This window comes from Argopecten irradians, chromosome 5 (genome assembly GCF_041381155.1).
Source record: "Argopecten irradians isolate NY chromosome 5, Ai_NY, whole genome shotgun sequence".
NCBI classification, from domain to species: Eukaryota; Metazoa; Mollusca; class Bivalvia; order Pectinida; family Pectinidae; genus Argopecten; species Argopecten irradians.
In genome coordinates this window covers 26729108-26743091 of record NC_091138.1, presented here as the reverse complement: position 1 = coordinate 26743091, position 13984 = coordinate 26729108, and the positions used below count along the sequence as shown (strand labels likewise).

At 36.0% G+C, this 13984-nt stretch overlaps 1 protein-coding gene across 4 annotated transcripts in view; it reads right to left on the bottom strand.

The window, feature by feature from the left end:
* Nucleotides 1–13984, bottom strand: part of LOC138323373 (tyrosine-protein phosphatase non-receptor type 13-like) — a 60630-nt gene extending 46646 nt beyond the window's left edge. For all 4 annotated transcript variants that reach the window (XM_069267954.1, XM_069267958.1, XM_069267955.1 and 1 more), the window contains exons 1-4: nucleotides 13838–13984; nucleotides 12748–12891; nucleotides 10035–10207; nucleotides 4045–4110 (exon numbers count right to left, since the gene is read on the bottom strand). In XM_069267954.1, coding sequence (XP_069124055.1) covers nucleotides 4045–4110; nucleotides 10035–10207; nucleotides 12748–12877 — 369 coding nt within the window. In that variant the 5' untranslated portion in view covers nucleotides 12878–12891; nucleotides 13838–13984. The remainder of the gene's footprint in view (nucleotides 1–4044; nucleotides 4111–10034; nucleotides 10208–12747; nucleotides 12892–13837) is intronic.

Below are 13984 nucleotides of genomic sequence, written 5' to 3'. Positions count from 1 at the left end.
AGGAAAACATATATATCGCACATGATAATCAAGGCATAAGTAGCATGAATGTAGGGAAATAAGAGCTCAAAAAGCCTTTTCTATAGACACCAAAAGGTTCCATTCCAATAAAGATCAGAGGGACCAGAATTTGATACTTTAAATACTGTATGGTGTTGACCAAAATAGGATTTGGTTTGGTTTAACTTACTATTAGCATCCAAGAGTACAGGCTCTTAGATCATGTAAAAGTCTTGTCTTAAGTCTAACACAGTCTTAAAGTTGTATTTCTGGTAATTTTCACTGTAACGATATGTCGTTTTAACATTTGATATTTGAACATGGACATGTAACTTGATGATTTAGCTCCCAAAAACCATATGTCAGTCTATAAGAGAGCCGAAATCTAGGGATCGTATATTCCTGGTTTTGAATAAAACGCCTTCAATCTCCGCCATATACAGCACCTTCGTGTTTTGTCAGAATTCCGAATCGTATCACGTGACTGACGTCCACATGTCCTGCACGTGGAGATCCAGGTAGCAAGCGTAAACGCACATGTGTTTGTTTACGTTTTCCTTCTGGCTAATATGAACAAATCGTGCTGGTTTATGTCCACAGAGCGATTTTTGAAACATCTCATTCACACATTGCCGTAATTCAATATTGTGTGTATCAAAAATTGTAATGTTTTAGCATTAGTTTCTTTGTAGATCCAGTCTGCTGAGGTCGATCACGTGTTTTGTTTACGAAAATTTTTTGACATTTCTCTTGGTTTCACAACTCTCGTGTTACTTCGAGATTTTCGCGACGATGTTCCGAAGAGTTCGGAATGATTCGACATCTTTCGAGCCTATTTTTCACGTGTACACGTTAAAAAGATTTTTGTTCTTTTATAATTAAAACACTTCCAGTGCCGCAACTTTATAAAATGTGGTAAAATTAGAAAGTTTAAACCTCGAGCAGACGGAGAAAAATGTGTATATCACCTATACAGTTTTTACTATGACAAAAAGAGCGAAAGTGATAGACCTTACAACTTTAAGTTTAGACTTAGCTAACCAGAAATAACAATACAAAAAGATACATAATTTTGGATTGGATTAACAAACACTAAGTCTAAGACTGCTTCAATATCTTGGAGCCAAAACCATTTTAGGACATGGCAGGTAGTGAAGGTGGATACAGCTGCTGATACCTTTCATAGGAACTAGCTATAGGTGCATGACTTTAAATTGACACTGTACAGTTGATACATCAATACTGTTTTATTCATACTGTGTATTGTCAAAGAAATGTGTACATCAATGATACAGGTCCTCTATGGGTGACAGGCTACTGATTAATATCTTTTGATAATTTCTGCCTTATATCAGAAAGATGGGCAAATGATGTTCACATGTGAAAAAAAAGTTTGCCTGTCGTGAAAAGTTGTTCCTGACACAAAACGGCCATAGCTAACACCCTAAAAACTATTTTCTGCAATTACAGGGTAAGTAGTTTTCCAGGTCATCAGCGATGATCGTAACCATGTGGGGACCTGATGTGTGAATGAACATCAGAATGGCCTGACTCACCGACAGACATCTGTAGTAAATGTCAGGTAGTAGTGTAGGTGTGGAGCTGTAGGTAGTCTCTAGTCACTGTAGGTAGTCTCTAGTCACTGTAGGTAGTCTCCAGTCACTGTAGGTAGTCTCTAGTCACGATAGATGGGGAGGGGTGGGGCCCCGGGTGGCATAGGATCTGTAGGTAGTCTATAGTCACTGTAGGTAGTCTCTAGTCACAACAGATGGAGAGGGGTGGGGGTGGGGGGTGGAGGGCTAGGAATCTGTAGGTAGTCTCTAGTCACAGATAGATGAGGAGGGTTGGGGTTGGGGGGTTAGGGATCTGTAGGTAGTCTAGTCACTGATAGATGGGGAGGGGGATTGGGGGCCCTAGGGATCTGTAGGTAGTCTAGTCACAGATAGATGAGGAGCGTTGGGGGTGGGGGAGCTAGGGATCTGTATGTAGTATATAGTCACTGACAGATGAGGAGGGGGAGGGCTAGGGATCTGTAGGCAGTCTACTCACTGACAGATGAAGGGTACAGTAGTAAAACCTGGTAGTAAAGGTATTCAACTGTAGAATTGAACAGGGAGTCTTGTAGTTACTTAGGGTCTGTACTTATTGAGCTCTTGACTTGTCTACAGACAACTCATAAACAAACAATACAAAGAGAATTTCTCCTTTCATCTGAACAGTTCCAGGTCTTACACTTGTGTTGCTGTCTGTCTAAATGACTTCCTCACTAACATTACATACAGCTGTTCTCAACTTGTGAGTTAGGGCACCATTCTATACCCAAGTTTATATCTCACGTGTTAATGAATGGGTTTCTTGTGAGCTTATACCTATAGTAACTTCATGATCAATTCAAATGTTTCTAAATCATCTAACCTTGGTAAAAGTCGATGGATAACCTTGCAATCAAAAGCTATTATCTTATAAAGCTATTTGTAATCTTTGCAAAGTTTGAGGGGTTAGGATTGGTTGGTTTGGTATATTTTGTTTTAAAAGTGTCCTATCAACAGTTATATGAATGAGACAGGTCTAGAATGAAGAGGATAGCCAGATTTCCCAGAGAAAACACACTGTTCAACAGCCAATAACTGCCAAAATGCCTCGTGTTTTGAACAATTGTGTCCTTTTGCAATTGCTTTCAAGTACTATCTCACCATAAAGAACTTGGGAAAATCATCGATTGATTTAACTTGTGCAAGTCTATTCTTAGGCATGTATATACAGACACATGTACGTCATCTCTATTGATATATGCATTTAATAAATCAAAATTACACACAATTTGACAATTACATCATTTTTCAAAGTAGAATTGAAAATTATTACATGCAGCTAGGGTGTGACAATGTTTTAAGTACATTGTGTGAACAAATTACCTACACTAAGAATAACAGGTATCGTGAAAACTTGATTAGTCAAGGTTCAATACCTGTGAAAATGTGACAATCTATAAAGACAATCTGTAAGTAAAGGAGAGATATTGATTGGATGTGATATTTACAGATTTAGTTACTCTGAATTACAGCTGTTGGAGATTCAGGTGCAAGACATGTGTTAATCAATAGATATGAGTCACACAAAGGTGTTCCCCACCACCTGTATATATATCCCCTACTGTTGGAGCATCTCCAGACACCAGACTAGGGGGGAGATGAAACTGCCAGTGAAGTACAACTTGTATACCAGACCTTCGTTTGACAGATAGCAGTACTGATTTACTGCCTGAATGTAAATCCCATCTGTAGCCTTATATTAGGATTGTATGAGCATGCTCTGTGGTAGGAGTGGTAGTGTACCCAGATATAATGCCAAGTTATGATATTAATTAAGGAATCAATGGAAAGAAATGACCTATAGCAGGACCAGGCAATGAAAATATTTGGAACTTTTGATTGGTCTAATTGGTTTGGTGTGTTTTGTGTTAAATCAGGCAAATTACAGTGTAATCACGAGATATTTATATACATACTGGGTATTGCTGGGTATTATTAATGCAAATGTAAAACAAATCTAAGTGCAAGACATAAATATTCTGTCTCCATATGAAATCTGGATGCAATCAAACCTGCCTTTGTGACCATCTTTGTAGGAGGACCACTTGCTTAATAAGACCACATTCATAGGGTCCTAAATGACCTTTTATTTCACAGTTTGACATGTATAAGACCATATAACTATAAAGACCACTCTTCCACTGTCTCCATCGCGACCTTTTCAAGAGAGATTTGGCTGTATCTTATGGTGCGAATATGGGATAAAATTTCCAAGACAATTTCATAAACTGTTTCAAATTCTTTATGTAAGAAATTTCAAGATGGACACCAGCAACGGAAGATATCAAACTATATCAATTTTAAATGTGAAATATTATGAGTATGGAATGTTATGTGATAAGATATAAAATCTTGTAAATACTATTGTGGTGATGGTGGTGACGAGGAATAGAGTAAAGGCCTAGGGAAGTCTAACAGACAGAACTGTGTAGAAGGCAAAAAGATTAGATACCTGATTTCCTATGAGGCCGTACTCTGCTGCATACCGTAACGTTTTCCCCAAGGAGAAGGAGTGCACCTGCAACAAGACAACAATGAAGGTCACAAATAGGTTACCTGGTGGTAGTTTGGGTAAAATGTGGACATCAAAAGTGCTTTGAAAGACTAATAGAATATCAGATATAAGCATTTTCTAATGTAAGATATCAAAACCAAGACATACACATACAGATTTAGAGAGGTGGTGTTAAACCAGCAATTCTATATATCCACATTTAAAATCTAAATTTTGTTCCAATAATTCGTGACAGGAAAAACTAATTTCTGCCACCCTTTCAAACTCTGTTCATCGTATACATCTATACCAAAGTTTATAGGAGACATACATTTGCTTGTAAGTCCTGAATTATCATATATATTTAACACTAGCACAACTTCAGGGTAGCTGCCACATGCCTGTCTACATGTGGAATGAGTATTCATAAGGATAATTAAATAACAAAAAGTATATATCGCCCATAATCATGACATAACTGTCAGAACCATTCCTTACAGTAGTATTAATGACAAGATGTTGGTTTTATGAAGTTGTCCAAGAAACCATAGTAACCGTCATAAAGAGAATACACCTAAGACATGAAGGTATGGGGTACTGCAGGTCTTTGAGGTATGAAACTAATATCTGTATATACTCCTCGTCCCCCCCTCCCCCGGTAGGTTTCCTACACATTGTAGAACACGTTTACATGTAACACACCTGTATATCAGCCTACCACCTTTAACATGATGCATTATTATTTTATTAAATGCAGAAAATATTGTTTTTTTTTAATATTTCCTTATTTTTTTCATGCACTAAAAGATAGACAGCATTTATTAGTTATGTGTTTGTACATGTGACATAATAATACTCGTCTACAATACAGTTCTGCCGTTGTTGTCTAGCTTTGTAGAAAACCTCAGAGGAATCGCGCGGAGCAGCGAGTTACGTTATTATGACGTCACAAAGGTTCACGCTCATTTTTGCGCTAGCTTTATAGATCTCGGATCAAGCATGCCATAGACGTTGCTCTCTGTGCTTGACAGTTGGTTTTATCAAGTAGAGGATGAACATGACGAATGTATTGGATTAAAAAGGCTATATACAGGTCTAATAAGTTAAAAGAATGCAATACGACATGAAAAGTGGAGTTACGCCATGAAGTACGTGGACTAGACGCTAATCTTCCATATGATTAGAAGGTTTCCCGTACGATATGATGGTGGAAATTTTGATCTGTGATTCTGGAATTCATTAAAAATCAACTAAAAAACTGGTGATTAATTGATTATGTAATAAAACAAATATTTCATGGGTTACTGTGCTCTAGTTCATAATATTTACCCCTCGGTGATGGTAATCAACAAATGTTATATTGCACTCGGCCTTTGGCCTCGTGCAATATAACATTTCTTAATTAAACCTTGGGTTGAATATTATGAACTAGAGCACAGTAACCCATGAAATATTTGTATAATATCCGATTTATATCCGATTTAATGGAATTTGGAGGTAATTGATGATATAGTTGCCTCTAAATCCAATCTGAATTCCATACATAACTCCTGCAAATTGTTCCAGGTATCTACTCTAAACTAAATGTAAAAGTATTTCTTCTGAATTATGTTTTTCAACATTTTTAACATACTGGTAACTTAAAATTATGGCCTCTTGGTTCTATTAATATTATTATTGTTATTATCATGTAAAAAACATATACTGGAGGTCATGATATCCTTTCATCACATTTTCTGTTTAACAACTTTTCCGATGACATTCAAGTGTAGCTATTGAACGTTTAATTTTTGTAGTGTCCTGATAAGAGCTTTGTTGCTCTCCTCTGTACTTTTTCAATCATTTGAATGTCCTTGATTTTGAATGGGCTTCATGCACGTATTGCAATATTTCAGATGGGGTCTCACCTATGTCTTGAGTAGTAATTTGTATACATAGGTATATCTAGATGTATAAAGGACCTTCTAATGACTCTGAGTACTGAATTTGCCCTCTCAATAGCTTTTTATGCGTTAATTTTAACTTTTCAGAAAACAAGGTTGGTGTCCACTTTTACGCCTAAATTTTATCAAGAATGATCTCTCAAGTTTGACCTACGAGATTCAGCAGGATCAAGATCTGTTGTTGTTTTATGATCCCTTCACTTGTAGTACCTTACAAGGTCAATGGATGGGATTTCAAAAGCCAATCCTTGAATTTTTTAAGATTAGATTAGTTATAAATGATGAGTTATCAGTAAATAATTAGATTTTATTTAAAAGAAAAACCTTAAAAGTTTATGAAACATGTTTGATGCCTTTTAAACTGATATGTGATGCCTATAAGTTATTTTTTTGTTTGTTTTTTTTTGCAGCAATTTAAGTTCATTTTACAATTTCAGGAAAACAGTCCTGATTTTTTTTTACATCAATCTTCTCTTTTTTAAAACAATAACATAAAGACATCACCTTGCCATTGAAATTTTATGCTATACTTGAGCCCCATCCAAGGTATACTGTAGAATTATGAAAATATCTGAAGTTTAAATTTTCTGAATTTTTACCAAGGTTCATGTTATATAGCTAGTAGATCATACTAAACTCATCATAATTTGGCTGGAGGCATCTTTTGTGATATGAAATCTTACTCTTACTACGTATAAAACTATCTAGATGTGAAGTTCTGTCTCCCGGAGCTACAGATTTATCAATCATCTGATGAAGGTAAATGTTTTAGAGGACAACAAGTCTGTATAATCTGACTGCTATCTCTACTACAGACAGTTGCTGACTGATGTTCCTGTCTTCTTACTGATTGACTGATAACATTAAACATTAAAGGCGGTTTACTTCCTAGTCCAGCCCTTTTGTCTATCCTGGGTGATTCCATATCTTGCAGTATCAAAATCCAACAGAGATATGCTACAGGAAAGTGCATTATACAACATTCACTTTCTCAGTGTCAGTATAAGAAACAGGGTTTAAATTGCCCCAGATTCTTAATTTTATTTTCATCAGTTCATGTTACGTTTAAGCTAATCAAGAATCTTTGTACCTGAACTTGTGAGCCCATATTCATCAGAACTAATCTAATGGGAATAACAACACGAAACATCACACAGATAATGTACAACACTGGTTATATCATGATTATCAGCATTATAAACTTTTTAACATTATTTTTTACACCAGCTAACCTCAAAATCTCAATTCCAATGTGAGGAGATCAAAGACCATATGATTCATAATTTCATATGAAAGGTCATGGAGAAAAGGAGGTAATTGGTATGTGGTCTATCTTATTAAATAAATTAACATTTCTGGTACCCCAAGGTATTTAAAATTAAGTAAATGGCATTTTCAAAGTTTAGTTACCTTTTCTATGTGTCATGTTTTTGGCATCTTTTCTATGTGTCATGTTTTTGGCATATATAGATACTATATTCAATGTTTAACTTCAAATGTTAATATTAATTCATATACAGATCACTACTTTTCAGTTTACCATTGACATGAAAGTTTGAAAGATGATAAAAGGAGAATTCTTAGAACAAACTATGGAATTGGCGTCTTAATTTGACGACAGCCACGGGTGTCTAGAAGTTTAGAATTATTAATAGAGTTTGCTAAATATAATTTGGTCACTATTGCATGGCTGGAACTACTGTAAGATACAAACCAGGGGGATATGAAAGGTATTAAAATTCCTCTGAGAAATTCTGATCTATGCAAATATATAAATTGTCAATGTCAGCACTGGAAACCTGCTGCATGAAGAAATAATTTAGTTCTGAGAAGCATGTAAGTATAAGCTACCAGAGCTATAATTGTAAGAGCTTTTCCTACATAACTTTAAGACAGGCTACAAGTGATAGAAAACAGCTAGGAATTTTGGACAAATTTCTAAATTACCCACAGATCACATAAACATTCAGACAGATATTGTAAACATAATAGCCATAGGTCCATTTCTACACCTCTACCCTGACCCAGCTCCACTAGGCCTTTCTAACCTAGCTTATATACCATGTCTATGGCCCAGCCAGCTCCCAGGTAGGGCAGTTACCAGGCACTGACTGATGGTCGTTGGCTTTTCTCAGGGTACTTTAGTTTTCCTCCATCATCAAACCTGGCACATCCTTACATGACCCTAGCTGTTAATAGGATGTAAAACTTAACATACTGAACCCCTATGTAACAGGCCCAGTCCAGCTTCCCTATGTAACAGACTCAGTACAGTCCAGCTCCCCTATTTTACAGACCCAGTCCAGCTACCCTATGTAACAGACCCAGTCCAGCTCCCCTATGTAACAGACTCAGTACAGTCCAGCTCCCCTATGTAACAGACTCAGTACAGTCCAGCTCCCCTATTTTACAGACCCAGTCCAGCTCCCCTATTTTACAGACCCAGTCCAGCTCCCCTATGTAACAGACCCAGTCCAGCTCCCCTATTTTACAGACCCAGTCCAGCTCCCCTATGTAACAGACTTAGTCCAGCTGCCCTATTTTACAGACCCAGTCCAGCTCCCCTATGAAACAGACCCAGTCAGGCTCCCCTATGTAACAGACCCAGTCCAACTCCCCTATTTAACAGACCCAGTCCAGCTCCCCTATGTAACAGACCCAGTCCAGCTCCCCTATGTAACAGACCCAGTCCAGCTCCCCTATGTAACAGACCCAGTCCAGCTCCCCTATGTAACAGACCCAATCACACTCCCCTATTTAACAGACCCAGTCCAGCTCCCCTATTTCACAGACCCAATCAGGCTCCCCTTTGTAACAGACCCAGTCCAGCTCCCCTATGTAACAGACCCAGTTCAGCTCCGCTATGTAACAGACCCAGTCCAGCTCCCCTATGTGTTGTTTATATTTAATGGCTAGTCCATATAACCAGTTCCTTAATGGCAATGGCCGTGTCAACTTCCCCAACTTCCCTAAATGGGACCCTTGAATCAGCAGCATACCTTTTCTGACCTCTGCAAGTCTACAGCTACAGACATAACATTTCCCCTTGTTACCTTTGGTTGTTCAGCAAACTTTAACCGGCAGCAGTTCATTAACTTTATGACATGGTTAATAATGGCACCTCATTACAAAGACAAGACCCCTACTGATGGTTGGAGATTCTGGATAATTAGTCCCATCATGTTTAGTTAGTGAAGGGGAAGTTCCATGTGTACTCCCCCTATGTTGTAGGGCAGTGTTCAACTCCTCCCATCACTAACACAAATATGCCATCAATTAGAGTAATTGGTTTCTACATAAGCCTCTACACAATACAAGTATTTAGTACCAGCAATAGACCAAACTAATAGCCGTTAATCACATTATTATAGTCAGAAAGAACAGGTAGCAATATATCTCAAGGTCAATTACTAATTAAAATAATTAGAATAATTAACAAAAGCATCAAAATGTACATCTACTATTCAAACAAAGGTGTTTTGTAGTATGGTGATAATGAGTGACTCAAGGTCTCTGCCTCTTGACCATTTGAAAGTTAATTTGAACATAATCCAATTAAATTTGAGATCAGTTTTGAGCTTTGAATTTGAATTATGTAACCTGATGAATAAATTTATCTTTGATATGCTTTGGACTTTTCTGTGTTTTGTTCAGTACATGACTGATGAGCATCATATCTATTAACTAACATACAATCATCTGAGTTTAATATGCACCAAACTTTAGCTCTTAGGGCCCAAATAGGATACACTATATGTTTTATCAAATACAACATTTCTTATCAATTCTTAAAGCCCATACACAGTTGCCATTGTTTCATTTCATATATTTAATAGAGTGGTTAGTTCAGGATGGAAAACAACAGGAAAATCAAATGTTAGGAGATACAAATCAAAGAATACCCAAATGTCGGACCCTAAAATAGACCTTGCTCCATCATTGTGATCAGACAACACTGTAAAACATAGGAAATATAAGTATGATGGCATGGATCAGTAAACAGACCTTTTCTGTGTCAACTCCTTCGTAGTCTGGTATCTGCCTTAACTCTGGCGCTGCGTAGGCGTGTCCTTTAGTACTCGTCCCACTATTGTGTGAAAACTGCACCTCCCCACTACTGATGAAGGTCAAGGTGTCCGGGCATATCACGAAACTTGGACCCCCTTCATGACCTTCACCTGGCAACAAAAATGATCACCATAGAAACAAATCTTGGACATCATTAATTTGTACTTAAACTATATCAAAAGGATGTGAATTGTGAAGTTCAAAATTATGTGTTGAAATAAATGAAATATTGAACTTCTCTATTTAATTATATGTCATATAATCAGTGTACTGTACAAAGGACTATAATCAAATATATATTTTCACAATAATGTGGCTAAATTATATCAAAGTACAACCTTTAGTGTATAGGAGTGGGAAACGGATATTTTGATTATGGGTAAACGTTTCCTTGTACTTGTCGGGTTGGTCTGTGTGTCTATAGCCATATATATATAGTGTGGGAGAGGGTAGCCTGCAGCTGTGTGTCTGTAGGGGAGTGTATAAAGTAGCTGTAGCTACCTGGGGTGACACCTAAGGTATTAGAGTTGTTAGTTACATGTTTACTGGATGGGAGGACACAGACACAGGTAAAACATCACCTGGTACCTAATGATGTGGAGATATATCTAACTCACCTTGTTAGATGTGAGGGAGGGCGTTAAGGGTGTTACCTGTTATCTGTTTCCTGGTATATATGTATATCTAATTTATATTTATATGGCACTCCATTAAAACTGCCCTTTTTAATGGCTTAAGTAAAGATTTTTGACAGTTAAACCCATTTTAGTTTGTTCTTCAGATCACATTCATACAAATGTTTTTTAGGATTAACTTTCCTCTAGAAATTCATTTTAGAATAAATTTCCCTTTGAAGAAATTCTTTTTAGAACAAATTTCCCTGTGTAGAAATTCTTTTAAGAAATTTCCCCCTGAAGAAATTCTTTTTAGAACAAAAAACAAATTTCCCTCTGTAGAAAAAAACTTGTGTGACTCACACATTTATCACTTCTGCTATACAGATAATGTCTACTTGTACATAGCTGTAACATTGTGCATTGCTAGACTGGTTTATCTGTTCTACAGAGACTTGCCCTTATGAAAGTGATACAGAGGCAACTCTCAATCTCATATACCAGTCTCATATTAGGAGTGTCACGGTTAACCGAAAATACGGTTAACCGAAAAATTCAACCGTACGGTTCGGTTCGGTACGATAATTCTAAGTTTCGGTTCGGTTCATTAAAAAAATAACTGTCCTATAATACCTGTAATTTACGTGTATAAACTGTATTGCAGATTATTTCATTGAAAATACGGCGAAGTTGTTTGTCAGAATCCCGAGAAATACACCTGTTGACCGACATATATGTGTAACACGTGTGCAAGTTCAGTCATTCAGAAGATCGTTTTTTGCTGTCTGCGGACATGATTTTTCACATACATAATATCTAAATGATATATTTCACTAAATGTTTGATATTTTATAATTGATAATTTTTTATTATGTATTTTTCCGATAACATTAATCCCGCAGAATATCGGCAGCTAAATCAAGCCGCCATTGTGTTGCCGATTGTAAACAATCGCGTTTCCGTCGGCCAATATTCCGTGAATTAAACCATTTTACGATTGAACATGCACCTGGTACGTAATAATGTTTATCTCTATTATAATTCAAATGCATAATACTTTTTAAACACTTTTTCAGAGATAATACCGATGTATTGATTTGCGGTAAAACTTACGATTTTCACATGTCAATCATCACATAATAATGCGTCATGAAGGATACGAGAAAAGTTTTAGTGACGAAATAATGTATCATAAAGGATACGAGGACATATATCTCTCTGTGACTGATTAATGTGTCAATAGTACTGAAAGAGTTAAAAAGATAAGAAAATGTTCAATTATGTTTTTTAAAGATGTTCCACTGCTGAGAGATCATAAATGATACTCAATATTTGAACAAAAATTGGTATTTAATCGTGTTATATGTCTAATTAAGACACAAAATGATATAGAATAATTAATGAATTTCTTTGCTGCATGCACTTTTAGAACTTCAATGTATATAGGATATAGTGCTGTGGATTATTTTTCAGGGCGCAATAAATTATATGTTTTTAATTAGAAGTGAAATCTTGATAAAGAAAAAAAAACATTTGTTTAAGTGATATACCATCTTTAAATCTAAAGCAGAACTTGCTTTTGATAGAAAATAGACTTAAAAAGTGTAATTGAGATTTGCCTGAACCGAACCGAAAAAACCGAAAACCGATCAAAAAAAGTTGAAACCGAACCGAGCTGAAAAAACATGAACCGTGACATCCCTATCTCATATAGATATACATATTATACAATAAGCCATCATTTTATTGCTGAAACAGCTGCAATGTATTCCAAGTATCATCTAGAATGGAACAGGGTTTTTTTAATTACCCAAAACATTAATTAAGTTCTTCAAACAAAAATGAAAAGAACTCATTCTACAACATTTTTGAAAATGAAATATAGAAATTTTTACCTATATAATTGTATATTACTTTCTCTTTTTGTAGATTCATATATAAACATTTGAAAAATATCATGCAAAAACAGTGTCATTTCACACAGTCTGATGACTTCAGTAGAAAGTTTTGATGAGTGAGTTATAATGTGTGCTCACCCTGTGCCAGAGAATTATGTAAGGTAAGAGCACTTTGGTAGGCAATGCCCCATATCTCGGGTTCCGTGAGAGGAGCTCCCCGAACCTCCAGGACCTCAAACAGGGACACTGACACTTTTGCTACCGGCATCTTCCTTATTATACCTGCAAACAAATTAAATATCATTTTCATATCTGCAAACAAAAGTTTTACAAAGCAAAAACATTCATGAAATCATATATTTGGACATCTAAAACAGTATTTTATATAAAAGATAGTTTGCATCAAAAGAAATTTCAATAAAAAGAATAGAAGTATGGGTTAATTTATATTCATAAAATTGTTTTTACTTAAATTAGAAAAGACTATAACTAAAACTACATTTCCATAATTACAATTAATAAATAGAGAAAAAGAAAACATGTTAGTTAAGAAAAAAAAGACTTATAGATGGCTATCTATACTTAATTTGGAAATGTATATTTAGAAGAATGTTTATATGGATAACTTGATAAGATTGAGTCTCTCACGTCTGGTTTTTAATTGTAATGTAGCGAATTGAGAGGATGCACATCATAACTTTCTAATACTAATATTTATTTAGTAGGAGGATGTATCTGTCAATGTAAAGTTGTATAAGATTGACAATCTATTGTATGTCGATATCTAAATAACACTATACTTTATTGATGGTAATATGTCTAATGTGGTTTGTATGTGATGAGTTGACAACTGGCACAATTTTTGATTTATAGAACAAAACCACAAAAACACACGTGTTGCAAATAAATACTGACAGTATATGTATAACAGTACAAAACAAACAAGAACATGGAGTACCTGGGTACGTTACGTATACATTGATAGATTTACATTTCGAAGCAACGTTTGTGCCCAGAGAATTCTATAAGATGGAAGAGCAAAAAGTCATTCCCCAGTATACACTACGGCTAGTGCTTCGGCACGAGTTCACATGCTGGCTCCTCATACACCCGCCTCAGCAGGCTAGGCCTTTCCCCTTCAAGATCCTCAAATAACTCTCTCACAGAAGTTAATTTCTCGTTCTGCTCAAAAATAATAAATAGAAAGGGAACTCAAAAGATGACTTACCAGATATTAGAATTATTCTGCAGCTATATCTCGAAACAAACGGCCCATCCTTGTTTATGTGGAAGAGAAGTTCTCTTCAGCCGCCATAACCTGTCAACTTCGTCTAACTGAATTTGTTGACGTTTGTTCCGAGGATTTTGATTGGAT